Source organism: Bos taurus, chromosome 2 (assembly GCF_002263795.3).
Source record: "Bos taurus isolate L1 Dominette 01449 registration number 42190680 breed Hereford chromosome 2, ARS-UCD2.0, whole genome shotgun sequence".
Classification (NCBI taxonomy): domain Eukaryota; kingdom Metazoa; phylum Chordata; class Mammalia; order Artiodactyla; family Bovidae; genus Bos; species Bos taurus.
The window spans coordinates 30,936,703-30,961,949 of NC_037329.1; the positions used below are offsets into that span (position 1 = coordinate 30,936,703).

Consider the following 25,247-nt stretch of genomic DNA (forward strand, 5'->3'; position numbering starts at 1 on the left):
CAATTTTCTAGATGGCTACAATGTCACTGGCGTCATTCATTTTACTTTGATTCTCAAGCACAGTAGCATTGAGCACAATGAATCATATGCTGTTTACTATTGCTGCTGCTGCTGCAACTTCACTCTAGGGAGCACTTGTTTCTGCTTCTCCAACATCCATTTGTCCTTTGTCTGTTGACAGTACCCTGATTATCTTCAAGAAATGCTCTCTGGCAAGACCATGATCCAGGTCTAGCCAATGAGTGTATTTCATGCCTCTGGCCAGGGAGACGGGTTTAAAAGAAGGTAGGGGACTCTGAATGGTCCACTGAAAGTCACCAATTTCTTTTGCAACTGAAAGGGGTGCATTTTTTATTGAGGTTGCTAAAAACCACTGACTATAAGTTTGGAGCCATGGCAGGCATCTTATCACCATATTGGAGGAATCTGTAGATGTGGAGAGATACTTCGCCTTAGTAACATGTTTTGAGCCCTTGAGTCTAGTGTGCCTAAAGCTACTCATTGGTATTATTTTCATGATCTAATTCTCTTTTTTGCTTAAGCTGGCTTAAGTTGGATTCCTATGATTATGAATAGAATACCAACTCATCATTTAAACATTACTAGTTTCATCTTTTTATCACCAAAGGATTTAAAGCTAACTAAAATTATCATTGTGCACCTATATATATTTTACATTACCTGACTAATAAGTATTCATTCAATTTTATTTTTAGCTAAAGAATGATTTTCTCAGTGACACCTATGAACATCTATAAAATGTCTGTAATCTTTAAATATTATCTTATATGATCTTAGTCATTATTTACAGAAAGAAACACATCTAAGAATACTGATCTACTCTCCCAGAAGAACTTATTTCTTCTTTTCTTATACTCATGCTTTTTCATCCTATTATCAACTTCATTAGTAAGATAATTCATTTCCTTTATTATTTCCATATGAACATTTTTAAAACCTCTCCTACACTATACCGTTTCTTTCATGTCTCCTTTCTCTATTCACAAGGGACTTTGAATTAGATATAAGGATATAATATCTACAGAATTTGTGACCTACTGGTTATCATTTCCTCAGAAAGAAAGCCAGACAATAAATGCTTGACAATAGGAAATAAAGTAGAAATTACGTATATGTACCACTCTTAGTAACAGTTTATATTTTTATAGTACAAGAACTGCCCTCAATTAGTCCCAGTAGATGGTTTGGAGAGAAATAAGTTATAAAATTAGACACGATGTTTCTCAAAGTTCAAAGGTGTATGTGGCAACTATATGAAAAATTATTGTTCTCCATGTGTTAGCCTCAACTTCCACTGCTTATATTAATTACATAAATCTATAGCAATAAATATGCAGGTCAGGAAGCAACAGTTAGAACTGGACATGGAACAACAGACTGGTTCCAAATAGGAAAAGGAGTACGTCAAGGCTGTATGTTGTCACCCTGCTTATTTAACTTCTATGCAGAGTACATCATGAGAAACGCTGGACTGGAAGAAGCACAAGCTGGAATCAAGATTGTCGGGAGAAATATCAATAACCTCAGATATGCAGATGACACCACCCTAATGGCAGAAAGTGAAGAGGAATTAAAAAGCCTCTTGATGAAAGAGAAAGAGGAGAGTGAAAAAGTTGGCTTAAAGCTCAACATTCAGAAAACTACGATCATGGCATCTGGTCCCATCACTACATGGGAAATAGATGGAGAAACAGTGGAAACAGTGTCAGACTTTATTTTTTGGGGCTCCAAAATCACTGCAGATGGTGACTGCAGCCATGAAATTAAAAGACGCTTACTCCTTGGAAGGACAGTTATGACCAACCTAGATAGCATATTCAAAAGCAGAGACGTTACTTTGCCAACAGAGGCCTGTCTAGTCAAGGCTATGGTTTTTCCAGTGGTCATGTATGGATGCGAGAGTTGGACTGTGGAGAAAGCTGAGCACCGAAGAATTGATGCTTTTGAAGTGTGGTGTTGGAGAAGACTCTTGAGAGTCCCTTGGACTGCAAGGAGATCCAACCAGTCCATCCTAAAGAAGATCAGTCCTGGGTGTTCACTGGAAGGACTGATGCTGAAGCTGAAACTCCAGTACTTTGGCCACCTCATGTGAAGAGTTGACTCATTGGAAATGACTCTGATGCTGGGAGGGATTGGGGGCAGGAGGAGAAGGGGACGACAGAGAATGAGATGGCTGGATGGCATCACCAACTTGATGGATATGAGTTTGGGTAAACTCCGGGAGTTGGTGATGGACAGAGAGGCCTGGCGTGCTGCGATTCATGGGGTTGCAGAGTTGGACACGACTGAGCGACTGAACTGAACTGATAGCAATCAAATGTCCTGTTACAAATAGAGGATGGATGGACAGTAAGAAAACAATCTGCCATAATAAGTGGTCTTTGGTTTATCACAAATACAGAAGGAAATAATAACTTTAGAAGGCCTACAGTATCTTATAAAAGCTTTAAAAATAAAATATCCAGATTGTCTTGAGCCGTGGTTAGAAACTGCACTCTTGACTTCCTTCTTTCCCCTATCCTCAATAAGAAGTCTTAAGAAGTCTAAAAAGTATTTCATACAATCCACCTGCTCTGAGGAAATTATAATCCAGTGGTAAAAGTATATATTTTTTTCAATATGAAAATATCAATGGTTACCAATACAATTGCCTATCATATCCCTATAAAACAATACTTTTTAAAATACATTTGGGCCTTGTGCCCTTGCAAAACCTAGCAAAAGCTATGGACCCTTCACCACTGTACCCAGGCTCACTATTTTCAGTATTACTTACAGGGTCTTGCAAAGTGAAATTAGTATGACTTCAGCAACCCTCCCTTTCCCCCGCTTTTCTCTCTGTCTCTCTTTGTATCTTTATTGCCCTCTCCATGTTCTTAATTAGTTGCTTGATTACTTATTTATCAGATAAAAATCTTCAGTTCTATTTTTATACAAATACCACTTCAGAAACAGATATCCATTTGAGCCAGATATTACATGTTGTATAAGTCAGTCATCACCTATGATACTCAGCTAGTTAGGAAGCAGAAGTTTTAAGAAGACGGTATGGGGAAAATGTTACGTCTTTGGACAACATGTACAGAAAAAAGTGGGCTAGAACCTAACATCTTCAGACTTTACTATTCTGCCTAGAATTAGTTCTATTGGAGTCAAAATAAAGCATACTGGGGTGACTGTGGTATCTGGTATCTGGTTTGCAGTTTCAAATTTTGGTAGTTTTTCCCCAGCTAACTTATTTCCCTTATTTTTTCCTTCTCTCCTTTCCCTCTTCCCTTCCTTCAAAACAAGCAATACTCTAAAAGGGAGATTTGATTTTCTTTACATTCACATTTATTGAGATTCATGTCTCTCCTAGTGGAATCAATGATTATGACGACAACATGAACAAGGGTGAGTAAAAGGCGGTACTTATTTTAAAACAGATTCTACTTCAAATTTGAATTCAGCTGCACTAATCCTTTCATTTAGCATATCTCATAATGTTACCTAGACTAGAGTGAATTAGGCTGACCTATAAAAATCATATACATATTAAACATAAGGTTATGTGAGACTGTGGATACAAAGAACATATCCTAAATATACATATCTTTTAAAAGAAATCAAATTGTAAATTTTCTCATCAGTTTCTTAAGAATTTTAAAAAAATATTCTTTCTAGTCAGCCTAATACAGCAGAAAGTTCAAGGGTTTCAATGTCAGGCCAACTGTGAATGCCACTTCAATCTTTAATAACTATATGGCATATAGTTTAATAATTATATGACATTGGGCAATTATTTAACTTGACTAGCCTAAAAAGTAGTGAAAACAGTCATATTCAGGGTTGTTAACATTAATTCCGGTAGAAGAAGAAGAATGCTAAACACAAAACAGGCACTCAACAAAGAATACCACCCCTCCCCTTGTCTTCACATTTGCAGGTTGGGGATGAGGATGTCAGTACCCCCTAGGGCTGCAGTGAGCGGCCTCAGTAAGTTTATACTGTAAGAAGCAACACATCATGTACGTGTTAGCCATTATCATTGCTGTCGGTGTTCAAATTGTTACTGTTAATTGCATGGACGTGAAGTTTTTCAGTACCGAAAACCTGTAATTCTTTTGATAATTTTAAAAACAATTAATGATCCTAAAGTTCAAAGTTGCAGCAGCTGGTGCTGGTAGATAAGCCAGAAGCATCTAGATAACATTTTCTACACTATATAAGTCAACGTATTATTTTCACTCAAGTCTCCTTAAACATGAGACACAGGCAATCAAGTGCAATTAAACACAACTGTTTATTTAGTATCCTAGATCTTCCTCAGTCTGCATCTACCTAAAATTTTTGATGATGCTTTTAGAAAAATGACGCTCCAGTTTCCCCTGAAACAAGAACACAAAGAATACATTCCTCATATGAAGTTGGCAGGTGGATGGGAACAACTGCACAGATGGTCTGAGAGAATCCACTCTTCAGTTCTAGGAAGCTGCCACTCAGAAAACTGGCAGTTCACTGGGTCCTGGCACCACAGCTAAGAAGGGATGAGAGCCATCTGCTGATTATTCCTCAGGTGGAAAATTGCCCTGAGATGCTTACCAGTCTTTAGGGAAATCTCAAAATCACAAGCCTTCCCCAGTGCAGTGGGATCTATGCTCTAAAAATGCTTTCCTAGAATTCCAAAAAGTTGTAAAACTCACAAATTCCTTGAGGTGATAACCAAAACTTATTCATCAATCATTACCATTCTGAAAGTATCATGTCATCAAGGAGGAAGGCAGTTTTATCTCTAACCAAATTCTGGCATATTTTAAATACATGTGTTTGCTGTAACAAATGCAATTTATATAATATAATATGTTTACCTGATGTGGAGAGGAAAACCTCTTTTCATATGTCAGCCTGCTTCCTTCCAAAGAAAACCGGAAACCTTTTCTTCTTATGCTGTCTTCAGATTCAGATTTGCGGACCCCATCTTCCTTTTCTTCTTCTCCAGACTGTTCTTTCTGTTTCTTCTTCTTCCTTCTGTTTTTCAGCTCTTTTTCACTCTTGGAGCTCAATTTTGATGCTACTGAAGAACTCTCTGAGAAAACCCCGATCCCACCAGCACCGCTGAACTCTCTTGATTCAGCCGAAGCTGCTGCAGCTGCTGCCTAGAAGGGTCCAAAGGAAATGGCAGTTGCATATGAACTTTGAAAAACTCTGTCCATGTTACTGCTTCACTTATCTTTGGTATCATGAATGTGTGATTTTAAAAAACGATTCTCCGTTCTAGTATGTATTTTGGAAACAGCTCATGTATTGTCACTGTCGGGCTTCCCAGATAGTCCTAGCGGTAAAATTCCCACCTACCAGTGTAAAAGACACACAGGTTCAGTTCCTGGGGTGGGAAGATCCCCTGGAGGAGGGCATGGCAACCCCCTTCAGCATTCTTGCCTGGAGAATCCTATGGACAGAGGAGCCCGGCAGGCTACAGTCCATCGAGTCGCAAAGAGACAGACATGACTGAAGCGACTTAGCACACACACACATGATCATTAAACCAATTAAAGAATTAAAATTAAGAGAAAAGTGAAAGATGACACATGTGACTTCAAGGGAGATCTTCAAGCCGTGGCTTCACACTACACATTCTAATTATCTAATAAAATGCATAAGACACTCAAATATCATAAAGATTTTTTCTATGATTTAAATACTGTCATAAGAAGCAAATAATTTAAGAACTAAATGTTTCCTGTTTTAACCTGACCTAGCACACTCCCACTTGACAATGACTTTTAGTACCAGTATAAATATTTAAATTTAATTCAGTCAAGTATTTTGTTTTAATAAACCTTTTATTCTCTTTGACTTAAAATGATTATTTCACTAAGAAATGCACAATGAAAACAAATTAGAGACTATATATAAGAAAACCCCCGATCATGGCATCTGAGTGAATTTATAAATTACAACACTACAAACTATTAGAAAGATAAAGTGCTCAATATTGTTGCTGCTATTCCAGTATAATTTTATTTATCTGATCATTATTACATATTAGGATGCTCAGTGTTAAAAGGGAGCTGTACTCTACATTCAGTAAAAACGAACATAGGCGATTGGATTAACAACATTAAGGCAAGCACATATAACTAGAGAAATTATTTTGAAACTTCATCAAGTCCAAATTATACGATTTACAGGGTAGTGGGCACAGAATGTAATGATTTAGCATGTTTATGGACCAGTGTTTTCTTTACGCAATCCACAAACTTGCATTTGAATTCTTCAAATAGAAAATAAATAGGTCTTTGTCTTTTTTTCCAGACTCTATAAAATAATCTTCTCAGTTTGACCCGGGTTTTCTGACCTTTCCCACCTCTAGTGACACTAACGAAGAAGCAACCAGAACTGAATTCTGCTTCCCCAGAAGATTAAGAAAATAGTTCAATTGAAGGCATGTAGGTATAACTACTTTGTGAGCTTGAGTGAATGAAGGGTTACAAGAGAGAAAAAAATGCCAATGAACTCATTATAATTTGCCACGTTTGTATGCCATTACTATAGTTAAGTGATCATGTTAGTGGCTCAGTCATGTCTGACTCTTTGCAACTCCATGCATTGTAGGTTGCCAGGCTCCTCTCTCCGTGGGATTCTCCAGGCAAGAAGACAGGAGTGGGTAGCCATTCCCTTCTTCAGCATTATCTTCCCAACCCAGGGATCAAATCCATGTCTATGGCATTGCAGGTGGATTCTTTACAGTCTGAGCCACCAGGGAAGCCCAAGTAATCATCAAAATAAAAGAATAAGTCTCTAATTACCAAACAGGCTCCTGCTGCTGCTGCTGCTAAGTCGCATCAGTCGTATCCGACTCTGTGCGACCCCATAGATGGTAGCCTACCAGGCTTCCCCGTCCCTGGGATTCTCCAGGCAAGAACACTGGAGTGGGTTGCCATTTCCTTCTCCAATGCATGAAAATGAAAAGTGAAAGTGAAGTCGCTCAGTCGTGTCCGACTCTTAGCGACCCCATGGACTGCAGCCCACCAGGCTCCTCCGTCCATGGGATTTTCTAGGCAAAACTACTGGAGTGGGGTGCCATTGCCTTCTCCAAATAGGCTCCTAACTAACACGTATTAAACACATATGGCATGTTTCTAATGTCAGTTATCACTGCTGATTTTGTGTGTTTAAATGTCTCTGATCTTGACAGTATGGTCAGAGGATGGAGATAAACACAAAAGGGCTCGATGCTTGCTACCATACCTGAGCTTCTTCTTGTTGCTTTTTAAGCTGTTCAAGCATCTGCTGAAATTCAGCTTCTTTCTGTTCAGCCTCTTCCAGCGTTGCCTGATTCTGTTCTTCATAGGCCATGGCCACCACAGCCAGGATCAAATTTATTAGATAGAAGGAGCCCAAGAAAATGACCAGCACAAAAAATATCATGTATGTTTTCCCAGCAGCACGTAGTGTCTGTAAAAATGGAAGAGATATTTTATCAAATTTTACACAGAATGTTACAAGCATGTACTCTCAGTAATAAAGTATTTTATAGCAGTTCTCTTATCTCAGGAGTTCATGCTTCCCAGAAGAATCATTTTATCTGTTCTCACCAGCTGATAAAGGTTTTCCCAGAAGTCTTGAGTCATGAGACGAAATAAGGACAGGAAAGCCCAGCTAAAGGTGTCAAAGCTTGTGTAGCCATAGTTGGGGTTTCGACCAGCCTTCACACAGATGTATCCTTCTGGACACTGGCTGTGATTAGGTGAAAAGAAAGAGGGGACATCAGTCACTGAAAGTTGGATGGCTGGCTTTCCTGTTTTTATAGATCCTGATGTCTATTTTATGCAACACAAGAAAAAGCAGAGTGTTCTCACTTTACTCAGTGCTGAGTCCAGGACTAAGGGGACTGATTTACATAACAACAGGATCTGCTAAGTCTATTTGTGGATTTCTCTGTGATTTATGATTGCCATTATTATATTTATCATGTCTCCCTATAAGAGCAATCATATTATGATTACTATCTTCTGATATTTGTGAAGATGAACAGAAAAATAAGTCTGCAGGGAAAAATTTGATTTTCACTGAAGGTACCTAAAGGCAGAAGTGTGTTGAGTGTGGAGGTAGGAAAGCGGGGTAAGAAAAAGATCGGGGGGGTACATACCAAGAAGAGTGAATGAGTCTGCAGAGTGAACATCTCACAGCATGACCTTAATGATTGAGCTGACCTGGACTCAACATTGTGCTTGACACTCTGGGCTGTGTGATCTTGGGCAAGTTGCTGGTTTGGGACACCTTGTATGTAAGAAAAGGCTAATAACACAACCTGCCTCCAAACTTACAATCACTGAATAAGGCATCGTATGTAAAACACTCAGTACAGTACAGAGAAGAGTTAAAATCAGTCTGTGTTACTTATCATTAAGATCTGGAGATAAACGCAGCACAACATCATATGAGCCAAATGCAAAGCTTGTTACAGTTGGGGATTCTGCTACAGGTACTAGTTACTAATGTCCACAATAGCACCTTCCTCAGAAAGAACATCAGCCTTCCATTTATGATTCTAAAATCTTGTAAATACAAAAAGAACTATTTCTCTGAATTTTCCTCCTAGCTTTAGCTCCAGGGAAAATGCTTCTTAAAAACAAGCATTCACATAATGCGAGTTATGATAATTAAAAGTACTTAGAGAATGCTGTAATAGCTATACATTCATTAATCCATTTAATTCTCACAGCCACCTTATAATTTATTCCCACTTATCCCATGGGGAAATCAGGGCAAGGAAAGGTGACATTATATGGTGAAGTTCGGGTTTGAATTTGTGTAAACTCTCCGGTCTATGCTCTTAACCATTTTGCTAAAATATGCTAAACGCGTACTCACCACAGATCAGATACTGACATTATCCTCAGATATATTTTATGCCATGGAGACCACATTAGTATATATAGAATATCACACTTACAAAAGAACATGGTTATGAATTCTATTAATTTGAGCTTTTTATGTATATGTATTGTTTTTCTTTCTATTTTCCATTGAACTAATTTGGAAGATTAGCTGTGACCTAGTATGGAGAAATAATTGCTGCCTGAGTGTGTGAAGGAGGTGAGAATCCACACTTATCCCAGCTATTTTGAGTCAGCGTGAAGTGGAATTTATGGAGGGCTTTGAATGAGGAGCAGGTGGGGGCAGGGTGGGCGGGAAGTGGCAGGTTAAGGCCTATGGAGCAGTGTAGACTGAGGCTCGACACAAAACAGCACTTACCCTGCATCAGAGCTGTTGCCACAAAGCAGAGCATCATTTTGCCCTTCCAAAAAATAAAAGTGACCTATTTAAAAGAGCAAAGAATAGAAAGAATCATTTTGAAGAACCTTCAAAACACTTCAGCCAATGTATATGGTAATAAAGCTTACATTTTTTTAAAAGCATAATAAAATTGATAAAATAATAAATATGTATATGAAGTGAAGTGAAAGTCACTCGTGTCTGACTCTGAGACCCCATGGACTATACAGTCTATGGAATCCTCCAGGTCAGAATACTGGAGTGGGTAGCCTTTCTCTTCTCCAGGGGATCTTCCCAACCCAGAGATCTAACCCAGGTCTCCTGCATTGCAGGTGGATTCTTTACCAGCTGAGCCACCAGGGAAGCCCAAATATGTATATAGCTAAATGAAAATAATAACTGATACTATACAAATATCACAAACATTTTTGATTAAACAAATGTTTAGAAAATCTGTTTAAAAATAAATTTTTGTAAGATGTAACTATTATAGCATTCCTTATCAGTTTTATTGCAAATATAAACTCAAATCACTTAAGTAAGTGTTAGTCTCTTAGTCATGTCCAGCTCTTTGCGACCCCATGGACTGTGGCCCGCCAGGTTCCTCTGTCCATGGAATTTTCCAGGCAAGAATACTAGAGTGCTATTCCTTTCTCCAGAGGATCTTTCTAACCCAGTGATCGAACCCAGGTGAGATAATTAAAAAATAGTTGTCAAACTGATATTTTTTACTTGGCACAGAAAGTGAGAGAAAGAAAAGCCTTGTTGCTTCTAAATGCTGCCATGAAATAACATTTTACTCTACAAATACATTTTGTCAAAATGGATTCAGACATGTTTTTCCCGCCACTTTTAACTTAGGTTCTTGTGAAAAGCGGGCTTAGTTGTTTGCCCTTTCCATGATGCTATAAATAAGTGTTTTGTTTTGAGTTTTGGCTTGATTATTGTCTTTCAAGATAAACTTGTCCCTTTGGAGATAAAGATTTTCTAAGTATACCTAGTTTTTATTCTTAAGGAATACCTTATACATGATGCTAATAAGTTGCAAAGAATATCTCAGGAAACAGACAAATGCATAAACATACATATTTACATATTCACATACAAAAACACACAGACATAAACACATTTAAACACACACACATATCCCTCACAAATTCTTTTTTTTAGTTTTCAGAAATACTTAGAGTCTATATTCAAAGAATATCTTAATCTATTACGTAGGTCAATCTGAGCCATAGTTTTATGAAAAAAAATAGATCATTACCTCATAACATATATCAAAAAATAATTCTAAAGATTTAGAAACAAGTCCATTAATATAAAAATATGAAGACTTTCTATAATGTAGAATATATGAGGCTGTTTTATATGTAGAATATCTAGGTGAAAATTTGTATTCTCTGAATCCAGAGGCATTTATAAACTTAAATATGGGGGAAAAAAACCCCACAAATTTGATGACTTGATTGCCTAAAAATCAAAGTCAGGTTAGGCATCAAAAACAATGAGAAGAAAAACAAGCTAGAGAACACATTTGCAAAAAAAAAGACAAAAGGTTAATATACTTGATAAATTATAGAATTCTTAGGAATTTCCCAAAATATACTATCATTTCATAGAATAATGAGTAAAAATACCAACAGATAATTCATATTATATAAAATATATTAATTGCTAATGCTGATAAACATATTATAAATTCTATCACATTAATAATTAAAAAGAGAATATACTTTTCTCTTTACCATACAGTAACAGTTAATATTAATGGGAGTTCAGTAAGATTGACTGCTAAAGGAGTTATATAGTTTGATCTCTCTAGAGCAGAATTTTGAGACTATGCCTCTCTAGCCATCTTTCATGCAAAGATGGGCACATAAAAGACAGGAATGGTATGGACCTAACAGAAGCAGAAGATATTAGGAAGAGGTGGCAGCAATACACAGAAGAACTATACAAAAAAAAAGATCTTCATGACCAGATAAGCATGATGGTGTGATCACTCATCTAGAGCCAGACATCCTGGAATGTGAAGTCAAGTGGGCCTTAGGAAGCATCACTACAAACAAAGCTAGTGGTGAACTATTTCAAATCCTAAAAGATGATGCTATTAAAGTGCTGCACTCAACATGCCAGCAAATTTGGAAAACTCAGCAGTGGCCACAGGACTGGAAGTGGTCAGTTTTCACTTCAATCCCAAAGAAAGGCAATGCCAAAGATTTTTCAAACTACTGCACAATCACACACGCTAACAATGTAGTGCTCAATATTCTCCAAGGCAGGCTTCAACAGTATGTGAATCGTGAACTTCCAGATTTTCAAGCTGGTTTTAGAAAAGGCAGAGGAACCAGAGATCAAATTGCCAACATCCGTTGGATCACTGAAAAATCAAGAGAATACAGGAAAAACATTTACTTCTGCTTTATTGACTATGCCAAAGCCTTTGACTGTGTGGATCACAGCAAACTGGAAAATTTTTAAAGAGATGGGAATACCAGACCACCTGACCTGCTTCCTGAGAAATCTGTATGCAGGTCAGGAAGCAAGAGTTAGAACTGAACATGGATCTACAGACTGGTTGTTGCTGGGAAAGGAGTATGTCAACACTGCATATTGTCACCCTGCTTATTTAACTTAATGCAGAGTACATCATGCAAAATGCCAGGCTGGATGAAGCACAACCTGGAATTAAGACTGCCAGGAGAAATATCAGTAACCTCAGATATGCAGATGACACCACTGGCAGAAAGAGAACTAAAGATCTTCTTGATGAAAGGGAAAGAGGAGGGTGAAAAAGTTGGCTTTAAAATTCAACATTCAGAAAATGAAAATCATGGCATCTGGTCCCATCACTTCATGGCAATAGATGGGGAAATAATGGAAACAGTGGCAGACTTTATTTTGGGGGGTTCCAGAATCACTGTAGATGGTGACTGCAGCCATGAAATTAAAAGACCCTTGCTCCTTGGAAGAAAAGTTATGACCAAACTAGATAGCATATTACAAAGCAGAGACATTACTTTGCCAGCAAAGGTCCATCTAGTCAAACCTATGGCTTTTCCAGTAGTCATTTATGGATGAGAGTCGTACTATAAAGAAAGCTGAGCACCAAAGAATTTATGCTTTTGAACTGTGGTGTTGAAGAAGACTCTTGAGAGTCCCTTGGACAGCAAGGAGATCCAATGAGTCCATCCTAAAGAAAATCAGTCCTGAATATTCATTGGAAGGACTGATGCTGAAGCTGAAACTCCAATACTTTGGCCACCTGATGAGAAAAACTGACTCATTGGAAAAGATCCTGATGCTGGGAAAGATTGAAGGCATGAGGAGAAGGGGACGACAGAGGATGAGACGGTTGGATGGCATCACCTACTCGATGGACATGAGTTTGAGCAAGCTGCAGGAGCTGGTGATGGACAGGGAAGCCTGGCATGCTGCAGTCCATGTGGTCGCAATGCGTCGGACCCCCACTGAGTGACTGAACTGAACTGAACTAAGCCTTAATATGGTCAAACTCTTTAACATTCCAAAATTCTATTGGTATAAATCTATCTGAATGAAACAATCAGAAATACATGAAAATTTATGTGCAAAGATTGTCACTATGCTGCTATTATAATATTAATAAATAGGAAAGCCCATAAACAATTAAATTATTTGTTTTATTTATTCACTTAGCCAGTGAACCTTAATCTCTCCAGTATAAATCTTCATACCAATACTAACTCTTAAAACATTAATATAATGTGGGAAATGATAAATTTTCATATAGTTCTAAAAGTCATGAAAGATACCTCAGACTAAGCATCCCTGTGGAATACTGATAATCAAGAGACCAGTGGAAGTTGGCTAGTTAATTGTATACCAAGAATGAGGAAGTTGGACATTCCAATGACAGAGGGGCTGCCTTCAATAAGAAATTATACGGAAGTACGTGTGTGTGTTTAGTTGCTAAGTCATGTCTGACTCTAGACTCCATGGACTGTAGCCTGCCAGGCTACTCTGTCCATGGGATTTCCCATGCAAGAATACTGGAGTGGGTTGCCATTTTATTCTCCAGGGGATCTTCCCAACCCAGGGATCAAACCCACATCTCCTTCATTGGAAGGTAGATTCTTTATTGCTAAACTACCAGGGAAGCCCTATACTGAAGTATATCATTACTATGTTTTTAAGTCCATGTTTAAAATAAAATCAAACAATTCTAATACAGTGATTGATACCAAAGAGATAAGCTGGAATGAAAATATTATAAAGGTAGGTTTTGAGTTTATACTTTCTCATTAATAAGTGATGCTGGACTAAGGCTGCTTAACTTAACTTTCTGATGAATACACAAATTCAGATTTCATCTTGATTTTTATACTCCCGGATATATCATAAGTGCTCAGTACATACATTGAGTTAAATTCCTCAGTCTTCTTAGCGATCCATTTCAGTAACATACACTGAATACTTACAATTACTGATTTATTTATTAAGATGACTGAAAACTCTTTTTTTTTTTTTGATCAACTCTTGATCAATGTCTTTCAAATAAATATTTTTGTTTATACAGATTATATTGTATTGCTTTCAAGACTCACTGGGGGAAAGAATATGTCTTCAAATGGTAACTTTTTATCATGTTGATCAAAAGATAAGGAAAAAGGAGTAAGGTATTATTTGATTTCTGTATCACATATATTGCACATATGTGTGCTCAGTTGCTTCAGTCATGCCTGACTCTTTGCAACCCCGTGGACTGTAGCCCACCAGGCTCCTCTGTCCATGGGATTCTCCGGGGAAGAATACTAGAGTGGGTTACCATGCTCTCCTCTGGGGGATCTTCCCAATCCAGGAATCAAACCCGTATCTCCTGCATTGCAGGCAGATTCTCCACCACTGAGCCACCAGGGGACTTCCCATCACATATATTAAGTTATCTTAAACTGGTCTAACTAATTTGGTTCACATCAAAATTGAGACAATTTTCACTATATATACTTTTTTTTTTAATATTTAAAGGACTAAACAGCTTAATGGTTAAAAGAGTATATCTTACTTTTATCTTCAATATATTCATCCCAATTAAACATGCTCACTGTCCTATTGAAAGTGGTACCGTTCCCATCCAATGAGTTATTAAAGAAGGAAGTGATGTTTAGTTCAAAGGAAGAATTATCTGGGGGCCATTGCAAACATTTGTTTCGCAGGTTGCCCATAAACAGCTGTAATCCTATTAGTGCAAACACGCTCAGGCAGAACACAGTCAGGATCATTACATCTGAGAGCTTCTTCACCGACTGGATTAGGGCCCCCACAATGGTCTTCAGGCCTACAAATAAAATCAAAGGGAGGAATTTAAGTATACTATTCAACAGCTATGTTAGAGAGAAAAACATCAGGAGCTTGTCCTGGAAAATAAAGATGTCATGCAGAATGCCAACAATATTAGTTTAATGTTTGTGACTGAATAACACTTTCATGGAAAGCCCGCTAGCTGGTGAAAATGAATGAAAGCAGAATTTGTATTTTCATTAGAGAACTGTGAATGGAAACAAACCAAAAGTGTATTTCCAAATACTCCTCAGAGCAAAAGAAATGGTTTTGATATTCATGCTTAAACATCAACCTTGTATAAAGACTTTGCTTTTATTTGCAGATGTCTTACTCCCTAACCTCTCACTGGTTTTAGAAAAATCTGTATGAATAATATAGTAAGAAAATTTGAAGTCACTGAATTATGAGGTTATATATTGGTAAATTCTATCAGCTTGAGAATGGGTTAAAAAAGGAAGACATCTGAAAACTGAGTCCCATGCAGCACTCATGCTATCTCTCGCTCTTTTATTTATTTGAAGTTAACATAATTACCAATTTTAGACCTAACTGGTCAAATTTGCATCAGTTCGAATGCCTCATAGTTTAGCTTCTATGCGGAAAGCTTGATGTTACAGGACGCAAACCATGTAGCCTGTTACTGCAAATGCCTCATGCAAAAACTTGTTAAACTCAAAGGCTGATTTAGAACTGATCATTTTAAAGAAAACAACTAGTAAAAGCAAAGAATCAAATCCATCCAAAACACGGTGTATTGATTCTTGCTTTTTTTAAAAAACATTTGCAATAAGTGAAAAGCAGCAAGGCTTACGCACAAAAGCTGTGATTGTACCACTAATGCTGCTGAAGTCAGCCTCGGTGTTTAACCTAGCTCTCACCTGGAATGACTGAAATTGTTTTCAAAGCTCGGAGAACTCTGAAGGTTCTCAACGCTGAGACATTGCCCAGGTCCACAAATTCTGTCACATATCTGTAATAGGGAGTTCACACACAAACACAATAACAGAACACAAGAAACAGTTGGAGATATAAGGGGCCTACCACCTTATACCAGTTTCTTCTTACCTGGAATTACAGAAATAGTTTTCAAAGCTCTCAAGACTCTGAAAGTTCGAAGAGCTGAAACATTGCCTAGGTTTACAAATTCTGTTACATACCTGTAGAATTAAATCAGAGTTATTCAGAATTTAGGGAAATCTAAGTTGGTCTTTCAACAAGACCTTTTCAACTTCAATGAGTGTTGCCATCATATTTTCCAATTAAGAGGGAAATGGCATTGTTGTTGATCATAATCTCTATTACTTGGGAAATATTTTATTGCTTTATACCACTAATTGAAATCAAAGCCACGTAATTTACTATGATAGTCCCTAACTTCTCCAAAGTGCATAATTTGATTGGAAGGAAAAATATCCTAAATTCACAGGATAACCAAGAAACATGCTTGATCTGTTAAGGGAAGCCACCAAGGAGAAATACAGTATAGACTTCCACTAATGATTTAGTCTTCCTGGACAGAAAATGTATTAAGGTACTTACGCAAAAGTAATGACTGTGAAATCCAACCAATTCCATGGGTCCCGTAGAAATGTGAAATCTTCTAAACAAAAGCCCCTTGCAAGTATTTTTATAAGTGATTCAAAAGTATAAATTCCTGTAAAGGTGTACCTGAGAGAAAATAGCCAAGCCCACATTAAAGATCCTGAAGGTAATTTACATGTAAATATACTAAAGGAGAAAAGCAACAAATAAAAATTAGAGGGTTCTATATAGGTCTATATTGGTCTTCCCATGATTTAGACCATAGGTAGGGCTTAAGGAAAAAAAAAAAAGAAACATTACATACTGAAAGACATTCTCATTGACTAAATATGAGTATTGTACTTGCTTATATTAATTAATTTGAAGGTTCAAATAACATGATTCTATACATATTAAATGAAATACACTGGTTTTGGTCCAATTTAAGCAAGTAGTTATTAATACAAAAATAAATGAAGACTTTTTTGTTTAATAAAGTGGGCATCATTACGAGCCATGAAATATAAACTAATAAATCATATAAAAGTGATAGCTATGAGGAAAAGAACATACAAACTATGTATAAATTTATCATCAGATACTAGTAATCACTGATGATCTTGAAAAGAGTGTGAGACTCACGAGGAAGATAAAGGGCTATACATATTGGCAGTCAAATCAGTGCAGCAACTGAATGAGCCAGGGCAAGCTTTGTACTACAGAAAATCAGTGGTTGAAATGAACTTGAGTCACTGTGTAACTGGTTTGGAGTAGCCAGTACAACTTGCTGAAGAAACTGATGAGGTGTCAAAATGATAGAAGCACAACTCAAAACATAAAGGGACAACAATATTGCAAGATTTTTAAAAAATCTTCTACTTACTCCACATTCTTTGTCCAGTCTGGAGGGTTACTCATGGTCATAAATACACAGTTGGTAAGAATAGTGCACATAATGAGCACATTGAATAAAGTAGAAGAATACCGTCAAGGAAGACAAAGGTCCATGTCAACTTTCACTTTCATATACCGTTATGTCTTTTAGCATTGTGAAGTTTAGAACTTTTATGACCTTTTGATCTTATTATTGAGCATGCTTTTTCCATTTCCGTAATTTTAGCAACTCCATACTCAAGTCACGTCAGGCCAAGCCATAAACTATTTTGAGGCTATTTATGTCATTTTCAGAGAAGGCAATGGCACCCCACTCCAGTACTCTTGCCTGGAAAATCCCATGGATGGAGGAGCCTGGTGGGCTGCAGTCCATGGGGTCGCTAGGGGTTGGACATGACTGAGCGACTTCACTTTCACTTTTCACTTTCATGCATTGGAGAAGGAAATGGCAACCCACTCCAGTGTTCTTGCCTGGAGAATCCCAGGGACGCAGGAGCCTGGTGGGCTGCCATCTATGGGGTCGCACAGAGTCAGACACAACTGAAGCGACTTAGCAGCAGCATGTCATTTTAGTATTGAAAAAGATTAAACACAAAAAAAATTAGTGCACTGGTAAATAATTCATCAGTTTGTTTTTCTTTAAAGACTCAACAACTAAAGTGCAAGCTCAGCACATATGAAGACTCTGACAAAAATTCAAAAGGAGATTTCAAGTAACAGTCGTTCCTCATTATCTGTGGGGGATTAATTCCAGGACCCACAGTAGATACCAGAATCCAAGGATGCTCAGATCTCATAAGGCCCCTCTGTCTCCATGGGTTCTGTCTCCTCAGATTCAAACCATGGATCTTGAACACTGTACACCATCTACTATTGATTAAATCTGTAGATATAGAACCCACAGATACAAAACCTGCAGATGGGGAGGGCCAACTGTAACTGAATGTATTATAATCCATCTGAAGGATAACCTGGTTGGAATATTCTTAATAAAATTCTAGGTGGAGTATATAATACACAGTGATTGATCATTAAATTCCAGATAGTAAAATAAAGATGACTGGTGTTAGTACTGGCATTTCGTGGGTTTGCAGCTGCGGCCAAATTACTAATTTTTTTCCCTAAGCCTTGGTTCATTTTGCTACACTACAGAAAAAGAAAAAGCATTTCATAGGATTGCTGTCAGGATCAAATTAGTTAAAATATATTAAATCTCTTGCAACTTAATGTGCCTTATATGGTAGATAATCAATAAATTACTTTCCTAATTTCCTAAATCATAGAGAACACTACTTACGACAAATATCTGGTTTTTCTCATTCTACCCCACTTTGCCCATGTGTATAGAGATAGCCAATGCCCTTCACCCTCCTTTGTGTTGAAAAACAGCAACAAAAAAATTCTTTAAGAGAACATTCAGTAGTCAAATATTTGAAATAACTTTCTTTCATAGTTAATAAAGAGCACAAGAGGGATTCAGTTGTAGTTTTGTAAAACAAGAGCTTTATCAAGGTACATTTAGAAAATGGATAAAAATTCCAGAATGAATAAATGCTATCAATGTCCATTTTCACTCTACTTTTAATCATAAATCTTCATATTACTTACACATAGCAAAATATCAGCAAGATTTTAAGTGCAGTTAAATAGAACAGCGTTTTGTTGCCAATGTGTTGTGTTATGTATTGTGTTAATCTTTGCACCTTCAACTGACTTTAGTCAAAGCAGTCACTGATTTTTCATTTTGACTGGCAATGATGCAGGGCACATGCTTAATTCTCAACTTGTTCAAGTGCGTTCACATGAAAACACTCATAAGTGAATGATGCGGATCAGCCACGTGAGGGCACTACAGCCTAGAGAACACAGAAAAACACCAGTTCAAAGAAGAAATACTTTTCCTTTCTTGCTAAACAGAAACAAAAAATAAGATAAATTTAAAGATGACTTCATCATTAGTATATAAAACTAGCGGATCCTGTGTCTGTTAGGTTGCTGGCCCTACTGCAGGGGGCGGCGGCGGATGAGATGGCTAGATAGCACCACTGACTCAACGCACCCGAATTTGAGCAAATTCCAGGAGATAGTGGATGGCAGAGGAGCCTGGAAGGCTACAGTCCATGAGGTCACAAAGAGCTGAACATGACTTAGTGACTGAACAATAACAACCTACTGTAGAAAACAACCCCTTGGCAGATTGGCATCATTCAAAATACATAGTTCCCAGCCTCAAACATGCTCAACACATTCTTAATATTTCTCCACTTCAATGTCCCCACTGCTCTGCAAAGATAATTCTGAATATTCTCCACTCTTCTTTGATCTCCAATCTTCTTCCTTTGCTACCCATTTCAAACTCATGACCTGATTTCCTATTTTATTGAGAGAAGAGATAGCATCAGAAGGTCATATCTTTACTTCCTAACCCCAAATTGACAAACTCTCTGTATTGAGATTCTTTCCCCCTTCCCATTTCAATGGAGGGAGTTGTCAACCCCTCTACCCAAACTCTGGACACCTTCCACCTTTCCAGAACACTTCAGCAATCTCTTATCACTTTCTTCTCTTATCTTTAATATCTCCATTAGTAACTCTATCTGCTCTTACAGTCAACACAAACTTGCTTAATTCTCTCTTATCTTTTTGGTATAAAAGAGAATACTGTCCTACAGCCCACAGTCCTCTAACCACTTACAGACTTCTCTTCTCCAATTTCACAGCCAAACTTCTTAGAAGAGATGTTTATCTTTACTTGCCTTCATTTATCTACCACATCCTCAGCCTACCGGTTTTCTTCCCAAATATGACCAACATCTTCATGTTGTGTAACTGAAAACAAAAGGGTAATTCTGAGTTCTTATCTGACTTGTTCTCTCAGTAGAGTTTGACCAGCCTGATTCTTCCCCTTTTAACTATGTTCTCTTACTTTTGCTTTCAGGAGATCCCAATCCTTTGATTTTTTTTATCCTTCATGGGCAACAATTTTTTAATATCCTTTGAAATGTTCTATTTCCCTTTTTAAAAAGGACAGAGGATATCCAAGTCATTTTCCCTCTCTTGATGTATTTATCCTAGTAGAGCTCATTAAGACACATAGCTCCAAATACATTTACATACCCACCGATCTCAAGTATTTTTCTCTGGACTAGCCCGCTCTAGCTCAGGGAACTATGGATGGGCTTCCCTGGTGGCTCAGATGGTAAAGCATTGGCCTGCAATGCGGGAGGCCTGGGTTTGATCCCTGGATCAGGAAGATCCCCTGGAGGAGGAAATGGCAACGCACACCAGCACTCTTGTCTGAAAAATCCCATGGAGGAGCTTGGTAGGCTATAGTTCAGGGGGTCGCAAAGAGTCAGACACGACTGAGCTACTTCACTTTAGCCCTCTCTTCTGAACTCAGTAATCCATATTACCCAATTCCGTATTATATCTGTACTTATGTGCGCTTATTTCATTGACACTTCAAATTTTTTTGAGTTCTAAAACTAAACTAAACATGTTTTAATCCTATCCCTCATCTCTTCTCAAATACTACTCCTTTGACATCTCTGTATCACAATGTCTCATGATTTAGCCAGGATGAATGTGAGATTTGGTTACCTCATGCGAAGAACTGACTCATTGGAAAAGACCCTGATGCTGGGGAAGATTGAAGGCAGGAGGAGAAGGGGATAACAGAGGATGAGATGGTTGGATGGCATCACCGTCTTGATGGACATGAGTCTGAGCAAGCTTTGGGAGTTGGTGATGAACAAGGAAGGCTGGCATGCTGCAGCCATGGGGTTGGAAAGAGGAGGACATGACTGAGAGACTGAACTGACTGATTGACTCAGCCAGGAACCTAGGAGCCATCTTGCATTTTTCTCTTCCCTGAACCTCCACATTCAACTTAACACCAAATATTGTCAATTCTACCTGCTATGCCTGGATTCAGTGCACTTTTCCCACAATCCTCATAACACCACTTAGTCTAGGTATCCATCAAATCTAATGTAAATTACTGTAATTTCACCCAAGCTGTTCTTTCTGAACCCATGCTTGATTCTATTCAATTCTTTCTGCACCCTGTACCAAAATGACCTTGGTAAATCTAATTTGGATCATTTATGATCAACTATATTAACTAAGAGTGGAGAGTCTAGGTCTAATTCTTGTCCACCCTAAGTTCAGCTTCCTCAGTCCTCATTTCACTTTCCCAAGTCTGATATTATCGCAATTGTTTTAGGTCATGGATGAAGCAAGCTCTTTTTCAAGTCAGGATCTTAACAAATGTTCCCTCTTTCCCCTGAATATGCTCTTTATCTCACATTAGCCAACTCAAACTTTTCCTCTAGCACTCAGATTAGAAGTTATTTTCAGTAAAACCTGTGCACAATAGCACCTTTCCTGATTAGGTCTATCAGTAATATATCCTTGTCGCACCAGATGCTACTCTTCCAAAGCCTAACTGATTTTTTTCCCACTAGACGGTCAACTGCACGAGGGCCATGTCTATATTGCTCGCCACCACACACCCTAGCCATTATGTAGGTCAGTTGACTACTGAACGATGTTAGTTTGCAACCTTGTTTACTACTAAGTGAAGTCCATTTTTCCTTTTTAGTGATATATTTATAAATATGGATCAAAAATACAGCATGAAATTTGTTTCCACATATATCAAGTACACAGGTTTTTACATTTTTTGAAAGAGAGAACACTGGATAAATACAAAGTGGAAATTAAAAGGCTCATGAGATTTATGTCACATAACAGACTGAGCCATGGTTTTATGTCCTTAAAAAATTTACTCCTTATAATGATAAAATTTAAGTATATACAATACAGTAAAATATATATTATACTTTAATAAATAGAAAGAGTACATATTACCCAGTAAGTCGAAAGGAATAAATCATTACACTCAAATTAGTGTTTTTCACATTGACTATCAATGAATGACTATTTTTAATTAAAAAAAATACATTTAACTTAACGATCCTGACAAATGATCAAAAAGGAAACCAAATAAAACTATTTTTCTTTTAAATAAAATAAGAGATAACTAGAGTCAGATTTTATGCTTTTAGTTTAATAGATAATCTCCAAATAGAGAGTTTCAAAATCCATTACTTTTTAAAATCACTATAAATTTATTTTATCAGTCTCACACCTGGAGTCTCATACCTTTAAGATACCTGGAGTCTGGTGAGTGATTGAAATAGTAAGATTTTAGATAGTGATAACAAATATACAAATATGAAAAAAAAGTATAGACGTGGTATGGTGATACCATACACTGAAAAAATATAGAAATTCCACGTCAAGGCAGATTTCAAGGGGCCAGAACTAGTAACAAAATGCATATGTTTTTGTTGTTTAGTCATTAAGTCGTGTCCAACTCTTTTGCAAGCCCATGGACTGTAGCCCACCACACTCTTCTGTCCACTGAATTTCCCAGGCAAGAATACTAGAGTAGGATACCATTTCCTTCACCAGGGAATCTTCCTGACTCAGGGATTAAACCCTTGTCTCTTATATTGGCAGGTGGGTTCTTTACTACTGAGCCACCAGGGAAGCCCAAAATGCATGTATTTATTTTCTAAATATATAGCACATAAAGTACATTTTTTCAGAAGAACAATGAATCCTAGAGTAGTATTTCCTTGTGAGATTTTGTATACAAATAAAAATAGATGCAGGGTAACCTCATATAATATCAAGAAAAAAAGGATTTTTAAAATCTAATAATTTCTCTATACCAGGTATTCATTAAAATGTGTTAACCTTTTGATTGGTAGTAACCTGTCAGTTGGCAAGTCTAAAATATTTCCTGTGTGTATGATGAGGAAAGACTTCTTCATATTCATATTGAAAATGCTTTACATAACCTCTGACCTGGGAACTAGATGATTAAAGTACTGGCATACCTACCCCTATATCCACATGGGTAGGATGCAGCAGCATGAGTTTTAAAGTGATAAACTATGGATCAGATGCATCCTTTACCAATCACATGGGCTTCAGCAAGTTAATTATTGAAGGCTCAGTTTTCTTATGCAAATACAGATAATAATACCAATACTTCTCTTAGTGAATAGTTATCTTTATTACTATTAATCATTTATTAAATATAAAAACATAGGGCATTTTTTGTTTTCTTTTATTTTCTCTTTGTTTTCTTAAGGAAGGGAAAGACATTGTTCTGTTCAGGGATTTTGTAATAATACATAATATCCAGAGAAGTTGCAGAGACATTTTTTACTTAAAATGTATATGAACTAGAGGCAGAAGATAGTTTTATCTAAGAAATTTCTAACATAGAGAATTTAAGCAAAGTAAGATAGATCTTTTTCTACCTAGTCGTACATATTTGCAAGGCAGCAGAAATGTCAACTAAATGTCACATATATACTGTTAACTCTTGAGTTGTTTAATTTTGTTATTAACAAATTCCTAACCATGTGATGACACGTGGTAACTTTTGAGCATTGAAAGCAGGAGAAACAGAAACAGTAAGTTGTTCACCCTCCTTTCCCACAGACCTCTATAATGTTTTATGGAAAACCATGTTGTTTTTTATTTCTAATAGATACCATATAATTTTGGGATGAGCTAAAAAGCTCACTTCCTATTTCATGAATTAGTAAGTTGGAGCCACTGAAAACAACCTTTGAGATACATAGAAGCACAGGTAGATAAATTATGTACCCCTAATACATAATTTATACCTGAGGGTTTAGAAATCTGTTAGATAGAAACAGCAAAGATAGATAGAAACTGCAGTTTCTGTTAGATAGAAACTGCAAAGCATACTGGGCTGATAATCAAAGGCTTAGTCTGAAGTTCTGGCCTTGCCACGTATATAAAATGTAGGCTTATAAAACAGTGACTAAACATGTCTGGGCCTCAATGAACTCATCTGCAAAGTGAGATTGTGCTTGGGACTGACCACATTATGTTTCCGTCACTCAACAGCTTCTAACTCTGGTGCTGTATAAACATTCTTTTTGCAAAATCAAGCCTCAAGAGACTAGAGATTTGTACAGAATTTGTGGAATTCCTTAAATAATATGAGACTGTTTCTTTGCTAATCTTGCAGCACTTGCTCCTAGAATTGTAGCTAGTACTACCAAGAACAGCTGTCCTAGCTACAAGTTATCAAGTTCCTACCAAGTGCTGTATCAACCCTGAATATTCTCTGAAGGACTGATGCTGAAGCTGAAGCTCCAATACTTTGGTCACCAGATATGAAGAGTCAACTCATTGGGAAAAGACCCTGCTCCTGGGAAAGATTGAGGGCAGGAGGAAAAGGAGGTGACAAAGGATGAGGTGGTTGGATGGCATCATCAACTCAATGGACGTAAGTTTCAGCAAACTCAGGGAGATAGTGAAGGACAGGAAGCCCATAGAGTTGCAAAGAGTCAGACATGACTGAGTGACTGAACAACAACCAAGTGCTAGTCACAGTGTCAGGTACTTACATAGTTATTATCATTAATGTTTAAATTATGATCGCAAAATATAGATGGACAAAGTGAGATTCAAACATCTGGAGTAACTCGGACCAAGGTCATAGAGCCAATAAGTAAATCTCAGAGGTAGGGTTTGAATCCAGGTTTTCTGATTCCAAAATCCGTTTTTCATTTTCCTAACCTGAATGAATGATGGGCAGTTCTGCACTACTGTGTGATTTGGAGTGTTTTAGGTCTTTGTCATCACTTTAAATACCATCTGTACAGCGACATAATGATGACTACATCTCTCAAAGGTTTACCTCCAGCCCAATCCTTTCCTGAACTCCAGACCTGCATTCCATTTAACACCTCAGCTCCTCCACTGAGTGTCTAACGGGCTTTTCAAAAACAATAAACAAACAAATGTTCAAACTCAAGCTCTTGATTTTACCCAGCATATCTCTCCACCTAATGTTGTCTGCCCCAAGCTCAAGGAGCTACACTTTTCTTTCTTGACCATACTAAACACCTAGAGTCCTCCTTAGTTCTGCTCGTTCCCTCACACCCCACATCCAATTGATCAGCATAACCTTTCAGCTTTTCTGAAAAACACAACTGAATTTGATGACATTTGCTACCCTCATCGTTTCCACCAAAGCCACCAGCATCCTCTGCCTTCATAAAGGCAGTAAACCCCCAATCTACTTTCTTACTTACACCCTTTCCCCTCAGGCAATCTGTTCTCTACACAGCAGCCAGAGTGATCTTTTTCAAATCTGACTCACGTGA

At 37.4% G+C, this 25,247-nt stretch overlaps 1 protein-coding gene across 2 annotated transcripts in view; it reads right to left on the minus strand.

Annotated features, from left to right (window-relative positions):
- The window catches only part of SCN2A (sodium voltage-gated channel alpha subunit 2), a 138,821-nt gene that overhangs the window by 56,080 nt on the left and 57,494 nt on the right, over positions 1-25,247 (minus strand). For both annotated transcript variants that reach the window (NM_001144109.3, XM_010802012.4), the window contains exons 4-11: positions 17,012-17,101; positions 16,147-16,275; positions 15,486-15,577; positions 14,330-14,602; positions 9,262-9,325; positions 7,599-7,740; positions 7,252-7,458; positions 4,869-5,156 (exon numbers count right to left, since the gene is read on the minus strand). In NM_001144109.3, the coding sequence (NP_001137581.1) occupies positions 4,869-5,156; positions 7,252-7,458; positions 7,599-7,740; positions 9,262-9,325; positions 14,330-14,602; positions 15,486-15,577; positions 16,147-16,275; positions 17,012-17,101 (1,285 nt within the window). The remainder of the gene's footprint in view (positions 1-4,868; positions 5,157-7,251; positions 7,459-7,598; positions 7,741-9,261; positions 9,326-14,329; positions 14,603-15,485; positions 15,578-16,146; positions 16,276-17,011; positions 17,102-25,247) is intronic.